This window comes from Bacillus rossius, chromosome 5 (assembly GCF_032445375.1).
Source record: "Bacillus rossius redtenbacheri isolate Brsri chromosome 5, Brsri_v3, whole genome shotgun sequence".
Classification (NCBI taxonomy): domain Eukaryota; kingdom Metazoa; phylum Arthropoda; class Insecta; order Phasmatodea; family Bacillidae; genus Bacillus; species Bacillus rossius.
In genome coordinates this window covers 66,375,119-66,391,204 of record NC_086333.1, presented here as the reverse complement: position 1 = coordinate 66,391,204, position 16,086 = coordinate 66,375,119, and the positions used below count along the sequence as shown (strand labels likewise).

The 16,086-nt window shown below is 36.9% G+C and overlaps 1 protein-coding gene across 1 annotated transcript in view; it reads left to right on the top strand.

Annotated features, from left to right (window-relative positions):
• The window catches only part of LOC134531919 (uncharacterized), a 44,633-nt gene that overhangs the window by 24,694 nt on the left and 3,853 nt on the right, over nt 1-16,086 (top strand). The window contains exons 13-19 of the mRNA XM_063367961.1: nt 661-814; nt 3,165-3,310; nt 5,113-5,293; nt 5,561-5,652; nt 10,031-10,138; nt 12,265-12,450; nt 15,381-15,567. Coding sequence (XP_063224031.1) covers nt 661-814; nt 3,165-3,310; nt 5,113-5,293; nt 5,561-5,652; nt 10,031-10,138; nt 12,265-12,450; nt 15,381-15,567 — 1,054 coding nt within the window. The remainder of the gene's footprint in view (nt 1-660; nt 815-3,164; nt 3,311-5,112; nt 5,294-5,560; nt 5,653-10,030; nt 10,139-12,264; nt 12,451-15,380; nt 15,568-16,086) is intronic.

Here is a 16,086-nt window from a genome sequence, read left to right as displayed (position 1 = left end):
TTTTAAATTTTTTTCTCAAAAATGTTTACAAAACAAGAAGGGGGGGGGGGGGGGGCGTATACGCGGGCGGGGCCTTTACGCCAGCAAATACGGTACTATCCCCATCTACCAGGGCGCACATACGGTGCGCAGACCTTCAGAAAAAATTCAATTTTCAAAACTACTCAAAATGTTTCGAGTGGGGTTCAGCTTACGAAAAGCATTTAAGAAATTCGCTGAGGGCCGAAAAGTACTTGTGATTTCAGATTTTAGTTTTTAAACTGTATTTTCGGAAGAGTTAAAATGGCTAAAAGGTGTGTTAAGTTTTGGAGGTTGTAATTTGTAGAGCCCGTCAGAAACCCCCCAGCAGAGAGTTATGGCTAAAAGGTATGTTAGGCAATATTACGTTTTCTTGTTTTGAAGGTTGTAATTGATAGAGCCCGTCGGAAACCCCCCAGCAGAGAGTTAAAATGGCTAAAAGGTATGTTAGGCAATATTACGTTTTCTTGTTTTGAAGGTTGTAATTGATAGAGCCCGTCAGAAACCCCCCAGCAGAGAGTTATGGCTAAAAGGTATGTTAGGCAATATTACGTTTTCAGGTTTTGAAGGTTGTAGTTGATAGAGCCGGTCGGAAACCCCCCAGCCCCAGTGGTCCGGACGCGTGCCGTGTGTTGTGCCCAGGGCAAGGTGCTGGAGGCCACAGGCAGCACGCCGTGCCCGCGCTGCCCGGCAGTCCTCACGCAGCTGGCGCAGTACAGGCAGCACGTGTACCGCCACTCCCACCCGCTCAGCTGCGACGCCTGCGGCCGTCGCTTCGCCGAGCCGCGTGTCAAGAGTGAGTGCCAGCGCTTGGCTGCTAGGCCCGGGTTGCATGTGGCCGCGTGTCAGAACCCCCCCCCCCCCCCCCATCCCTTTTTTTTTTCTTTCTTTCCAATTTGAGCTCCGTAGTTTGACGTAAAAGCAGGGGCCTAGGAACTTATGGGGGGGGGACAGGGGGGACGTGTCCCCCTGAACTTTTTGGGTGGAAGGGACTGTCCCCCCCTTCCCCCCCCAACTTTCTATACCGTGATATTTTTATTCTATAATATTATTCTGCCCAACTTTATTTGTAATTTCTTCATTCTCAAATTTTATCTTAAGGAAACAATAATAATTTTAACATCGATGTATCCAATGGTCAGATACAAAAACTGCTTAAAAAGCGCTATTTTGCCACTTTTAAAATCAAAATTTTCCTGTGGAGGACCCCCGGACCCCCCCGTCTTAGTAAGAGGGGAATGGGTTTACATGACATCAAAATCATTTTTTGTCCCCCCCAACTTTATGAACACAGCTACGCCAATGCGTAAAAGTGTTGCTTAGAAGATACTTGTAGAGCCAAATAGTAGTAGGCAGAGCCTACTGAATCAATTAGTGCCAACTCTTTACAACACGGTTGCACATCGGTTGTTCTAAATACATCAGTATTTGTTATGTCACTTAGTAGAACATCTAACCTAACATTTACGGCACTCACGTAGATTAAAAACGGTTTTTCTAGCTTTATCTCCAAGGGAAAAATTTTATGATAAATGAGAATATTAATATGACTATTGAAATATAAATTATATTTACATTACAGTATAATCCTAAAGTTTTTGGTGGTTACGTACTGTTTATATATTTGGTTTTTTAATTGCAGACGAGAGTGTCTTAGAAACATTCATTCGCCATCAAAAAAGGTTTACAACTCTTTTTGACCGGCGAAATTTTATTCTTGAGCTTCGCAACTTCAGAGGGGTGATAGAGTGACGGACCCAAGTGTGTCTCTGGCCTGATCCTAGTCATGCAAGTGTAGCATGCATCGCATGATTCGACAGAGCAGTAAATGTCTACCAGGCATTGTACAGGGCTTGAACCATGTGGTCTGCATTAATATTTTAATCCAATTTTAATTGAATATCTTGAGCACATGTACCCCTGAGAGTATGTGACTACTGTTGCCACTCTACCGGCGGTCACCTTGCATTGTACGTTCAGGGCCTTTAAGTGGTAGGAGCAGTGGTAAAGTCTTGCTGATAAAATCCATTGGAAACCTTATAACTATAAGTTATGCAATGTGTGCAAATCACCTTTGTACTTGTAGTTATAGAAATGTTTAGTACTAAGATTTTTTTTTTTTTAATTGGTGTTTGAAAAATTGGACATTATGTAAATTGGGAGGTGGCCAGGCAGAATGATTTGGCCCGGGCCCTTAGTTTTTTTTGACGGCAACATACATCAATACGCAGGGTGGCTGGAGTAAGCACTGGTTGTACTTAACTTTGTTGTGGTGAGTTGAGGAAATTCGTAACGAACTATAATAGTTTGATACTTGAATTAAATTAGATGTTTTATACGTCCTGTATGGTGAAAATTACAGAACTATAAGTTTGGGGAGAGCATTTAATTTAGGGATTTGTCTTTTCTCACCTGGGAAATAAAGATAAATTATGTTTTAGGAGTCTGCGAGTACTCAAAAAATAATTGTTATTCATGAATAATTTAGTATTCGATATTCATGAATAATATGGAATTGCATTCGCGTCACAGGATCGGAAACTTTTAAAAAAATCGCAAAATTCATCCGTGCACTCCAATTGTGATTTTGGCAACTTTTTTTGGTTATAAATAAGTCAACTTGGTTTACCTCTTTAAAGTAATCTCTTGCCAACTGCTGGGGTATTTGTTTTTTTTTTTTTTTTTAATCCCAAATTGGTTCTTTTACTTCCGGAAATATACATTGTACAAAATATGTAATGCAAGTAGTAATGAGATGACCAATGGCAACATTAACAATGTCACTGGGATGTAAATGTGCTTACTGCTCCCTCGCCTTCTTATCATTTGGTTTTATTTTGTGTCATGTTAAGACATATTAGATATTTTCTGTAAGGAAAATTTAACATACTTCCACCTAATTTAGCTACATATTTAGTTTGTAGAATTATATTGGAATCACAGTAAACATGAATGGGTTCAATAGTTAGAACTGCAACATTTATTATGTTTATTGAATGAATTATATTCTTCTCCTGCTTGTGAGTTATTTTGGACACATGATGTTTCATTTGTGTGCCAGCCTTCAGTTTCATGTTGACCACGCAGTCCTTTTCCAATTGCGTGTAATATAAATCGTTTACAGCGTGGTTGTGCTGGTTTTGCAGACTCGCACGTGTGTCCGGGGGAAGTTCTGTGCTGTGACGTCTGTCGGGAGCAGTTCTCGACGCTCGCAGACTTCCAGTCGCACCAGCTGTGCCACGGCGTGCCGCGGTTCCACTGCTACGAGTGCGGCTGCAGCTTCCACAACTCCGTGAGATGGACGTTCTCCACAGCCCTTTGCATTTGTTATTTCGTAGAATAACCAGTCAATTAAATTGTAGCATGTTGTAAAGAAACAAAAATAATTATCTTAATAACCACGTTTACAAAACACTAAAAATAAATCCAAATCTAAGAATAATTACCTTGAAACAGTGACAAACCAGGAAAAAAATATAAAATATAAGTAACTATTGTCAGTATTTCAATATCAATATCATGGCTTAATAATAGTATCTGCTGACAGTTAATTCCACATAATACATTTAAAACTGGTAATATTTCTTTATTGTAAGATTCTCTAAGCTGGCCGGATGCTGTGCATAAGCCACCAGTTGGTTCATCTAGTACATTACATCTAATCTGAACATTTTAGCATAACCTTCTGACTGTCAATCCTGTAAACAACTGCAAAACTTATTCAACTTAAAAACAAACTGTCGAACACCAATTGCAAATGACTATTGTGTGTGTGGGTGGTGGGGGGGAAGTGTTTGTGAGTGTAGGTGTTTGTTGGGGAGGGGGGGGGGAGTGTTTGTGAGTGTAGGTGTGTGTGGGTGGGTGGGAGGGAGAGGGGGGGGGGGTTGTAAGACAAGTAATTTTTTGTCTTAATGCAGTCTCCTGTAAAACAGGGTGTTCACATTCTGGAAGTCAGAAAAAAGTCAGGCAAGTTGAGGACTGTGGAAGCCTTTTTTTTTTTCTCCCCCCTTTTAGATGGTGTTTTAGTGCATAGTCATTCACACTATAAAATGGTTTATGCAAAGTTCAGTAAACATTAAAATAAAGAAAGAAAGAAAGAAAGAAAGAAAGAAAGAAAGTGGAGTGAGAATGTTGCCATTTATGGGAATGGTGAAGGCTGGATTTTCTTTATTTCTTTCAGAAAGTTTCAAAACATGTAATTTCTTTTTAATTAAGGGTAAAATTTTATTAAAGTTTTGTGTTGACATCCTGTGAAGGAAAGCACTAATTGAGAATTTGAAAGTGTTCTGATTACTGGGTGGAATCTGGGCCGTCAAGAGAAATCAAAGTCCCAGGAGCAAATAATTTTGTCTGGGGCTCTCCCCATTATTTAATACACAAGTTTTCAAGGTTCAAAATATAATAAAAACTAAAATTCATAAACAACACAGTCACCTTAACTGTAAATGTGATATGGTGTATTGCATAACTTGTAAGGTTTTTTATTAATAGTTTTAACGATCTCGAATTGCGACCAGGTCTCCCTGTAGCCAAGACCCGTGTGATTTCGCTCCCTGGCCATGTCATCTCAACGACTCTGCCACCGCACTATTTGTAGGGACAAGATTATATAATTTTATTTATAAATTATGTTTATTCATAACTTTAGAATATTATTAAACAAATATGGCACTTATAATTTTGACTAATATAAATTGCACTTTTACAGTAAAATTATTTTTAATAAGTGTGTTTATCTTATCGGAACAATAAAAATTAATTGGCAAGTATTTGTGTTTGAAAAATGTACCGTCATAATGTAAAACTGTGTTTCTAATAACAATTGAGAGATGCAAAGAAAAGTATAAAATTTTTCCAATCTTTTTTATGCATACATTTCGGTACAAATTTGCTGCAATAAAAGATTAGGTTTTTGGTCTTATAGATGATGATTAATTTCGTGATTTTAGTTGCATTTCAGTGCTTTATGGCCTATTAACTTTCATTTCATGGTAAACTTTTCGGTGTTACTTCGGTTTTATCGCAGTTCACCGAATAATTTTGTCTCTTACTACAAGTGTTTCCACGTCACTGTGTGTGTGTGCGCGCGCGAAGGAGAGCCTGTCGAGTTGCTGCCACAAGGCGAACGCCGTGAGGCAGCCCAAGAAGTCCCGCGGCGGAGCCGAGGCGTCGGGTGGGGCCGGCGCCCGGGACGCGGAGAGGGCCCTCATGTGCCAGGTGTGCGGGGAGACCTACAAGACTGCGGCGAGCCTCAAGTCGCACATGGTGCTGCACGGTGAGGGCTGGTTCCCGCGCTGCGCGGACCGCGGTGAAACACGCACGGAACAGTCTCGGTTGACCGAGATCCCGTATTATCTGAGCGGACTAGTGATGGGTTGGGGGAGGGGGGGGGGTGTTAGTGGGTGTGTGGGTGGGAGAGATTTCAAGTGTCAAATGCAATTCCATATTATTCATGAATATTGAATACTAAATTATTCATGAATAACGATTATTTTTTGAGTACTCGCAGACTCCTAAAACATAATTTATCTTTATTTCCCAGGTGAACGCAAGTTTGAGTGCGAGGTGTGCCATAAACGTTTCTTCCGGAAGGATGTGCTTCAGGAACACCACTCCGTGCACCAGGAAGCCCAGGTTAGTTCTTTGGAGTCTATCTGGATGCCACATTCGGGAGGGGAGAAACCAGAGTCTAATCCTACAAAATTGCTAATCCATAGAGACAAGATCCTTAGTGAATTGTGATTAATTCGAAATAACACTGAAAAGCACTCTCAAAACACTGCGTAACTAGGGATGGTGATTTTTTTGTTTTTGCGAAATAGATGCGAAAATATGCTAAATTATATTTTTTCCGCTGTAAAATGCGAAATCTAGACTATTCCGAGATAAAAGCGAAATCAAGGGAAACCATCATTTTATGGCATATTCAGCACAAGTATCTTATTGTCACGTCATTCACAACTACTATTGTTCGTAAATATTGAATGAAGAATGGCCATCCGTGCCTCGCGATTGTAAACAAAGCAAAGAACAACTAGCTGGAAGTTTGTCCGTCATCTTGCAGAGTACAAGTTTTTAGGCCACCATATTGCGACATCTCTGCTTAGCCGCGCTAACAATTGTAATTCCCATTTTCTGGCTGTGTTTCGCGTGAAAGCCGCGTTTTTGTGTAGTCTGTGGAAGGTGGTGTGTTTACAAATACATGCATACTCGTGAATGTGTTGTATACTGTTATTTCTCGTGGTAAAAATGGGACGAAACGTAATTTCCATTCGCGATTACATAAATGAATACAAAAGTGAATAGTTCTACGAAAGTGATACAAATATTTTAATGTTTAATTTATGTAATCGCTGTCTGGAGTGGAAAAAAAAAGATGTACTTGAAAAGCACATTGAATCGGAGCGACATCAGGCTGCAAAAAAAAGATTCACTGAGAAATCGGATGAAGAAAAAAAGTCGGTAAAACTGCAAGCAACGGTTTCTGGCATGATTGAAAACCAAAAGAAGGCGAAAATTGAAAAAACGAAAAGAAAAAAAAACGAGTTTCAATAACATTATTTGTGCACTCTACATCAACTATGGCCATGAACACAGCTAAAAAAATATTTATTGTAATTTTAAGTATTCAATTTGTTGCACTCATAAGTGCTAAAAATTGTTTGGAAACCTGCCAAGATAGGCTATCTTTGTAGTTATGCTAGATCTTTATTTCTGTGGTTGTTAATAATATTAATATGTGTATTATTTAATGCTTTTTAAAAATATACTTTTCTTCAGTACCTAATGTAAAATGAGAGAATTTGCTAAAGCTTGTTTTTAAAAATGCTACAAAATGCTAAATTTCAAATTCAAAATGCTAAATGTTTATTATTTTAAATGCTATAAATCACCATCTCTACACATAACACCAAAATGCAAGTTAGTACACCATATAGCTCTGAAATGCAAGTTATATCATGGAATTAAGTAACATTTAAACAAAACTTTATTAAAATCATTAAAAAAAGGAATCTTTATGATTTAAAAATTATAAATAATGTTCTTTTCTAAGTATGTATCTAGGTCAACAAAACAATTTTCAAAATTTAAATATACTGGTTTAATAAAATGCATTGCGGTGGTGGTTTTATTGTTATTTTATTTAATTTACTGTATGTTTCACCTCTTTGTAGGTTTTTTTTTTACTCCTGTGAAAGTGAAAAAAAAAATTTGGTTGTACGTATATTCAAATTAGGTTACACAAATATTCTATTTTCAAGAATGCTTAATATTTGTATCAAATTTAAAAAAAAAATAAAACGCAAAAGCCTAGTAAGTATTTTGAGTTTAAGTTTTTGTGTGAAAAAAAATTGACATCTGTTATTTAAAAAACTTAGGGGTTTTGACTTTAGTTTGACCCTTCCGGTAAAAACCTCCAGGATACAAGATCAAGTAGCCCGGCAGGCATGTTGCTTGCTTGATACAGGAGGCAAGTGAGGGAGGTTTTCACACACACTCCAGGCCCTAATAACTAGAGACACGGAAATTTCGCGAATCGCGATATCGCGAAATAACACCGCAATTTACCTTAATTCGCGACAAAACACCGAAATCGCACAGCATCGAGAAATAAAACTGATAATAATGAATTAGACCACCCATGCAAGACATCGCGAAAAACAAGTAAACACGACGTTGACGGCACATCGCCATTTTTCTAAGTTTCAACATGGCCGCTTTGTAGTAATGAAAGTAAATAATGATTTACAGTATTCCTGTCACGTAATCATTACAATTTGAAACGAAAGTAGTAATTGCAATCATAAACTAATTAAAAAGAGAAAAATGTACCTGAGCATCAACACAAAGTTAATAAAAAATACCGGCGATGTTTTCAACACAATATAGCTGCCATGATTTTCAACCCGCTGTATTTACACATTAATCTTGTAGAGAAATATAAAATTTTAATTCTTCCTTTCATGTTGAACAGTTAACAACCTCATGCTTTCAACTACGTTTGACTGGCTTGGCAACCTACTCGTTAGAGCTGTAGGTGTAGCAAACCGTATGTATTCGGTACTGACTGAGTAACGGGTGCGCCATCTAGTATCGAGTAACGAAACGTTACACACGGCTGGATTTCGTTACTCGCATTTTTCGTATGTTTTACGCATGCGCGCGCATATTCGATGAATTTACGTTACAAAGAACGATGTTTGTTTATTAAGTATAATATGGAAATTTGTCGTCCAAGTTTTTTACTGTTTATAAGAAAGTATTTTTTACAAATTAGAAATATGTATGTTTTTGTTATTTATTATCGCGTATTTTCACGTTTTTTGTTGTTTTTATCTTAAAAGAGATAATATAATAAAACCGCTCTAATGAGATTTAATTGTTTCTTGGTTAACAAAAACTGTTAATTATCAAATATTGTTAATTGTTTATATTCTATTTATTATTATTTACGTGACGTCATACTGTACGCGTACGCAATACGACTCGATTCGTTGCTGCAACATAACATTGCATGTTATGCGGTATCAGAAGTAACGAGTAACGTAGCGACACGATAGTAACGAGTACTAATTGTTATAGTAACGAATACATACGGGTACACTTTTTTTCGTTACTTTTACACCTCTACTACTCGTAAACATGAACACATGGCACTACGCCGATTGATAAGCAAAATCAGTGACCTTTAACTGCCGTAACTACACTTCTCAGCAAATGCAATACGACCGCAGAGCAAGTGAATACGGCGTCAACGGGACAAAGAACAGCAGCAAGAAATATTAAAAGAATACTAAGTTGAGACATGCCGTGCCGAGGCAGCGCGCTAGGCGACACCGGGCCGTGCCGAGGCAACGCGCTAGGCGACACCGGGCCGTGCCGAGGCAGCGCGCTAGGCGGCACCGGGCCGTGCCGAGCTGTTTCAAGCCTACAATTTTTATTTGCCAATAGTGTTGACTTTAGAGTGCAGTATACGAGTATACGCCGTGCCACTATTATTTAGCCAAGCAAAACTTGTAGGTCATAAAACCATTCTCAAAAGTTAAAGTAAACATGAAAAACCAAAACAGCGAAATAAAACCGAAATTTGATTTTTTCAAAACGAAATTTAAGGAAAAATAAAACCATTTTTACGGGACTCTACTAATAACTAGGGACAAGATTTTATGGTTTTATTTTTAGGTTAATTTTATTTTTAAACCTGGAGATTTTGGTGGTGGTGGTAGTAGTGTTTTTATTTTTCATAATTGTTTTTCTTCATTAAAATAATTTATTATACAACAAAATTGAAACTAAAACATTTCTTAATAGTACTGATTTCACCAATATAGTGTCATTTTGCACTAATCATTAAGATCATTAGTAATAAAGATATCTAAAACAGAACTACTGAAAAATAAAAATTAATTATGTAAAATTTATGTGTTTGAATATGTGCCTACATAATTAATGTACAAAATTCATGCTAAATAAATTACATTCAATGTATGTACCGTAATGAATAAAGATACTTGTTTGTGTAATTTGAGTTCAGTTTTGTCAAATTGCTCAATGATTTCATTGTTAGATGGTATATTGAAATGCTTCGCAATGTTATTTAGCTTTATAGTAATTCTTTCTTCCTTGTAATTGGCAGAGTTTTTTAAGAAGCCATTGCCTTATTTGGCTGGGCAAACATGTTTGCTTCCGTGCAAAATTGCTGTAATTTATGTGCCATCACGTTTTCCTAAAATAAAGTCAATCAATCTCAAAAAACAGACTATGCTACAGTGTTTTATCACGTAGTTAATCTCAAAATCTATAACTTATAAGATAACAAATTTTGTTTTGCCTTGTCCATGAATATTTGCATGTTGATCACTCTTTCCTCTAAACTTAATCAACATTTGTCATCTGTACTATGAGATTATTTTTTATTTTTATTTATAATATTATGGAGAGTAAATTAGGACATTATTTGATTATTTCCATTTCATCATTTCAAACAGTCATGTAGTTTTGTTTGTTTCAGTTTCCGTGCCCAGAGTGCAACAAACTCTTAAAGACTAAGAAGTCTTTGGATTTTCATATGATGCGACACACTGGAAAAAAGCGGTTCGCGTGTTCCAAGTGTCCTAAGGTTAGTTTCTTGATGTTCCACGTCTTCTTTTGAATTTAATGCTTTCTTCAGATAAAAAGATAACAGCATTAGGTGTATGACTTGTCCAAGTTGAACGTACGTTCGTCAACACAAACGAATCTGAAAGTCAAAGATCCACAGACAAATGGTAATCTGAGTGCAGTTTGTGATATGCTAGTTTGCTGCGGGGAAGTGTTGTAAGTGTGTTGCGATCACCAGGTTTGGGATTAATTTAATCAACAAAACCATTTTTTCCATCCCTTGCAGTAAATACATAATGAGTACGTATATGAAAATATTTTTTGACTTTTATTTTCAAGAAATAATAGAATATGCTATATTTTAAAAGTAGTATGTTAAAATCCGGCACCAGTCAAGCAGTTCGCATTCAGATTTCTTTGATTGGATTTTGGCTGTTGACTTTGGTCAATAGGTCGCATTACTTCACTGCCTGCATTTTTATTTGTCCGAATTTTATTGTTGCTGTTGGTTTTCATTTCAGTACAGTAGTTGATATTATTAAAATTTGTAACTGGAACATTCTTTTATAGACATATTGTGTATACTATTTGGACGTGTAAATAGTGTAGGTTAATTTTAGAGTATTGTGTTAGAAACGTGTGGGTTTTGAACTTCCTGCAGCTTCTGTTGATAAAGCAACGGCTATGTTCAATTATCATGGCGCTCTGCTGTGGTGCACGTTTGCTGCCAGACGCATTGTTTGCAAGTGAATCGTCGATTGTTAAGTTTTATATGGATATTACAGTCTTTTACGTATCCAGACAAAACAGTATGTGTATATAGGATGAGTCTGAATTCGACCAACAAATTTCAGCTCTTGGTTCATCACAACAAAATAGGTTGTAACATCTACAGGACTTATGCTTTTAAAAGTCTTCTCAAGGCTGGTATACGTCTTTGAAGTTGGAGTTTATAACATATTTTTTGTAATCAAGAAATGAAGTATTTAAGATAGAACACTAAACTTTTTAATAATGTTAAATTTAACCACGTTCTACAACCGCAGCAAACCATGTCACTGTCATAAAATGATTTCATTAAAATAATTGTTACATCTTTATGCTCTATGTATTTTTGTGGCATCTTACTAGCCCTAATTTTTCTAATAAATAATTTTATGATAGCGAAAAAATTTAGTTTCGTTGTAGAACTTCGTTCAATTAAACGATGCTTAGTTTTCTATCATAAATACTTTTTCTATAATTTACAATAAAAATGTTGTCCAGCTTCAAATTCAGAAATGTTTACCAGCCTTGGGAGCACTTTATAGACCATAAGTCATATTGATGTTTTCAATTTATTTTGTCGTAATGAACGTGCAGCTGAAGTTTGTTGGTCGAATTCAGACTCTCCGTGTATTAACGTTTGATAATCTGACATGGCTGTGGTCCCAAACGTGATGGATTATAGTCCTGTCACTGTATTGAGAGGTGATAAATTTGGTAATTGATTGAAAGTTGTAGAAATCTAGGAGACGTGTGTGGTATGATACAGACAGTGTTGCAGCGTGTATTGCAAATCTACATGAATTTGTCTTGTTTTATCTTTTAAAGATTTGTGCAATGGGAGTGCATGACTTGATGTAAGCTTTTGGACATACGCCATTGCTTAGCACGTGTATGTCTGTAGAAGAAAACTACAAAAAAACACAAATGACAAAAAACACAAACTAAGCAAAACACACACAACACAACACAACACAACACAATACTCCACAACAGGAATATGGTCAACAAACAAAGAAAAACAAAGAAAAATGGACTAACAGAATGAAAAAAAAAACCACAAATGATGACAGCACAAAAAATACCGAACCCAAAAAATTCAGCACAACAGTTGAAACGAGACAACAGCAATTTTTTGCTTAGTTTGTGTTTATTTGCCTTTTTTTTTTTTTTTTTTCCTTCTTCTTCTTCTTCTTCTTCTACAGACAATACATGTGCTAAGCAATGGCGTTTGTCCAAAAGCTTACATCAAGTCATTTGTCTTGTTGTCGTGCGTGCTGACTGTACAGTGCACTCTTCAGTGAAGCATGCCCTGCAGTTTGTTGATGGTGGGGGGACGCATGTTTCACGTTCCCCCGGGGGGTGGGGGGACGACGTCAGGAGTTCTTCCAGAAGGCCAACCTGATCAAGCACTCGGCCGTCCACGAGCCGGCGGCGAGCCGGCGGCTGACGTGCCGGACTTGCGGCAAGACGTTCTCATCGCGGGAGTACTTCGCACAGCACGAGCTCGAGCACACCCAGGGCCGCATATTCCAGTGCGACGTGTGTGGCAAGAGCTTCATCAAGGTGCGGGCTTGCCCCTCTGTCGCCCTGATACTGTCTGGTATTAACTACCTGTTGAATATAGATGGACAAGTCCGCAAATACTTAGGTCGATTTGAGCCGAGTTCAGTTATGATACCCGTGAGTCCAGTTCACACTTGATAAATTTTTTTGTTTGAGCCTGGTCCTTAAAAATCGAGCCGAGCTCGAATAATTGCAGAAATTTTAGAGGATGATTTTATGTTTCCATTAGCAAAATATTAAAATTCATATATGTCTTCGCGTGAGTCATTATTGTAAAGTGATTAAGTTAAATATAATTATTATCAGTCATACTTTTTTTTTATATTTCTTTTGAACTTGGTATTTTATTCTCATTGGATTGTGTATTATTTTTAAGGATCTGTGAGTATTTAAAAAAATATTCAGTATTTGTTAATAATTGCACATTCAGTTCTACATTTCATAAAAAAAAATTTTTATTATCATTAGGGTTGTGCGAGAATGAGATTTAGGCCTCGAGAAATTTTCGAGAAAGGAAAATATTTTTCTCGCAAGAAACGAGACGAGAATGAGAAATTTTTAAATAATCAAGATTTACTTTAGATATCACTTTCAAAATACATTGTTCTGTACATAAAACTGTTGTTTATCATATAGAATGTCAATTTAGTTGCCTGTGCACAACTGACATGCACCACACGTTATGTAAGCCTACACTAAATTATAAATAAACATTCACTCACTTAGGTAAAAGTCTAGTAGCTAACATGTTAATTGTGGTTCCCGTTGACTTATCGCCACTTTTTGTGTAATACTGCCACACTGATATGTCCACATCTTCCATTATACCGCCAAAGTTTAATTTGACAACAAAGTTTAATTCTGTTAAACTGTTCTATTCCCGCAACACTTTTTTTTCCACTTGGTTACACCGCAGTTAGAGATAAAGCAGTATTAGGAAATTATTCTCATATTCCTAATAACATTTTACAGGCGTCACATTATTTATTCATACCCGCAGAGTAGATTGCGTAAACGGGAAACTCTGGTACTTACTATAAAGAAAACAAAGAAATTGATACTAGGGAGGCTTTGGCGGGATTCATTACTCGTGACATCTTACGACTGAGTGAAACAAAGGTGGAAAAGGAAATGGGATGAAAATACTATTTATTCTGCCTTTTCAACGGGTTTGAACACACACATTCACGTAATTTTACGTAATACAAGGGCGTGAATTGTTCTGCGTGTTCAATCCATTCCTTTACATTCCAGTCCATTTAATAATCACATGACTTGCGCAGTCTTTTATTGGAAATGAAATAAGAAACGGAACAGCGAAGCAGACTCGGTCTGGCAGCATGACCACCATTCCCTTTTGTTCGTTAAAAAGTAAATTTTGTATTTTGCCGTAATAATCAACATTTTAGTATGCTATTAAACATTACCGAACAAAATATTATGATTAAATTAAAGGTAATGCTTTTTATAACTTTACCGTAATAACGTGTATGTACCTAAACAAAACCAATTTTGTAGGTTAGGTTCGAACGTATTTTATTATGTATTACGCTTACGTAATTTAAAAATTAAATACGGCAGTTTTTCTTTCAGGATAAATTGGAATTTCATATGACAGTTTTTATTCACAGTTTCGGTTATTGATAAAGGTTTTGGATGGTTGAATATCGGCTAGTCTAATATCTCTTAATGATTGCATCATGTTTGCTTTGTGTTCCGCCAAATCATTTTTCGTCCAAATAGGCAGACGTGTTTGGTATTTTTAAAACATTTAAACTAAAATAATGGCAGTGTGTATGTAATGTTCAACATATAAAAATACAACTATAAATATCCAATTTAGTTTCCATTCCAAATTGAGTTGTTACCGGTACCAAAAAAAATTCTCGTTTTTTTTTTTTTTCGAGAAATTATTTTTCTCGCTCGCTGTTCGAGAATGCAATATTTCTCGAAATTTTTCTCGAGGTTCGAGATCTCGCACAACACTAATTATCATTCGTTACCAGTGCATACAGCAAATGAGACTCGCAAGAACCGAAGATGATTTATTGAGAAATTGGGATTTGTTTTCTACAACATTGTACATGCATGCTTTTTATTTGTAACAAATTTTTTGTAATTATGATTTAAATTATATTAAAAAAAATTTATTTTAATGTATATTATCAGATGATTGACAAAACAATTTCAAAAGATCTTTAAAAAATTCCCTGTTCAAAAAAAGGGATGCCGGGTGGGGGAGGGGGGGGGGTTGTTGTTTGTTTTGTTGTTGTTGTTGTTGTTGTTTTTTTTTTCTCTTTCAATTCTACACCGCTCAATTGTAGTTCCATTAATATATTTCACTCTTTTGCATCTTGCTGTATTTGTAAATTTGATTTGAATAAAAAATTAAGCTTTGCAGAAGCCAAATTATTTTATTCCTATCTCTTGAGTTCTAAATTCATATTCGAGAGGCTTTCTTTTAAAAATTGAATTTGAGGTAATGGTTTTGAGGAAAAGTGTATTCGACCCATCACTGAAAATTACTACTCATGCCTTAATGTTGGTACTATTTTTTGTAGATTTCTAATTATTTCTGTGTTGTGTTTGTCATCGGTAGAGACCCGGAAATTTTGCGGATTCTGCTGGCCTCAGGATAGAATTCAAAGTTATAGGTGTGCTCGACCCATGTTTACTTTCCCATTGGTCGATTTCTTAGCGAGAACATTTTTATCCTTGTTATTTGGCGCTACCTGATTCGCTTACTTCTCTCCCGGGTGGGCATCGTTGGCTCACGGTCGTAGATGGGCGTGTCCGAACAACTTCTGTCCAGTCGTGAACACAGAGCGAGAGTGTGAAGGTTTGCATTCTAGCTTGCGACTGAATGTGTCCGCGAAATTTTCCGGGTCTCTGGTCGTCGGGAGCATGTGGCTCGGGTTTTGCGTTCGCAGAAGCACCTGCTGAAGTCGCACGTCAAGAAGCACCACGGCCAGCAGAGCTACCTGTGCCCGTACTGCAACGTGACGTTCGTCCACTGGAACTCCATCCGCAGGCACCTGCAGTCCCAGCGGCACAGCAGGCAGCAGGGCCGGTGCCCTTCCCCCGGCTTCGCGGACCACCAGCTGCTTCAGAGCGAAGGTGCTGCCTGTCTCCCTGGCGTGAGAAAAAGGGGTTCGCTCCCCTGGAAATTGAAGCCGGTAGCCCAGTCATATTAGGGGTTTCACCTCGGAATAAAAGATAATAAGCTGTAAATTGGTATAAACCTTTGTTTTGTCGCTCTAAATGTTGTCTCAAAAGTCACAAATGTTATCGTGTCCGCGTCTTAAGATATTGAAGGTCAAGGGTCATAAAAATAGGTTTTTCGCGAATATCTGGCTTTCTATAGCGTAAATGAGATTTGCACCTATTATAAAAGTAGTAGAGTATAAAATTCTCTACAAATTTTGTTTGAACTTTTTTTTCATACGATCAACCGTTTTTGCGGTAGACCGCGAAGAGTCAAAACATTTTTATATAATTTTTTGGTGTTATTGTTATTACTACATATAATATAATAAATCTAAAATAAAAGCAAGCTCATTGAAGCACTGTACATCATGTATTTGTTAGTTTAACCAGTAGACACTTAATAATTATTAAGATTTGCCCTTAAAAATA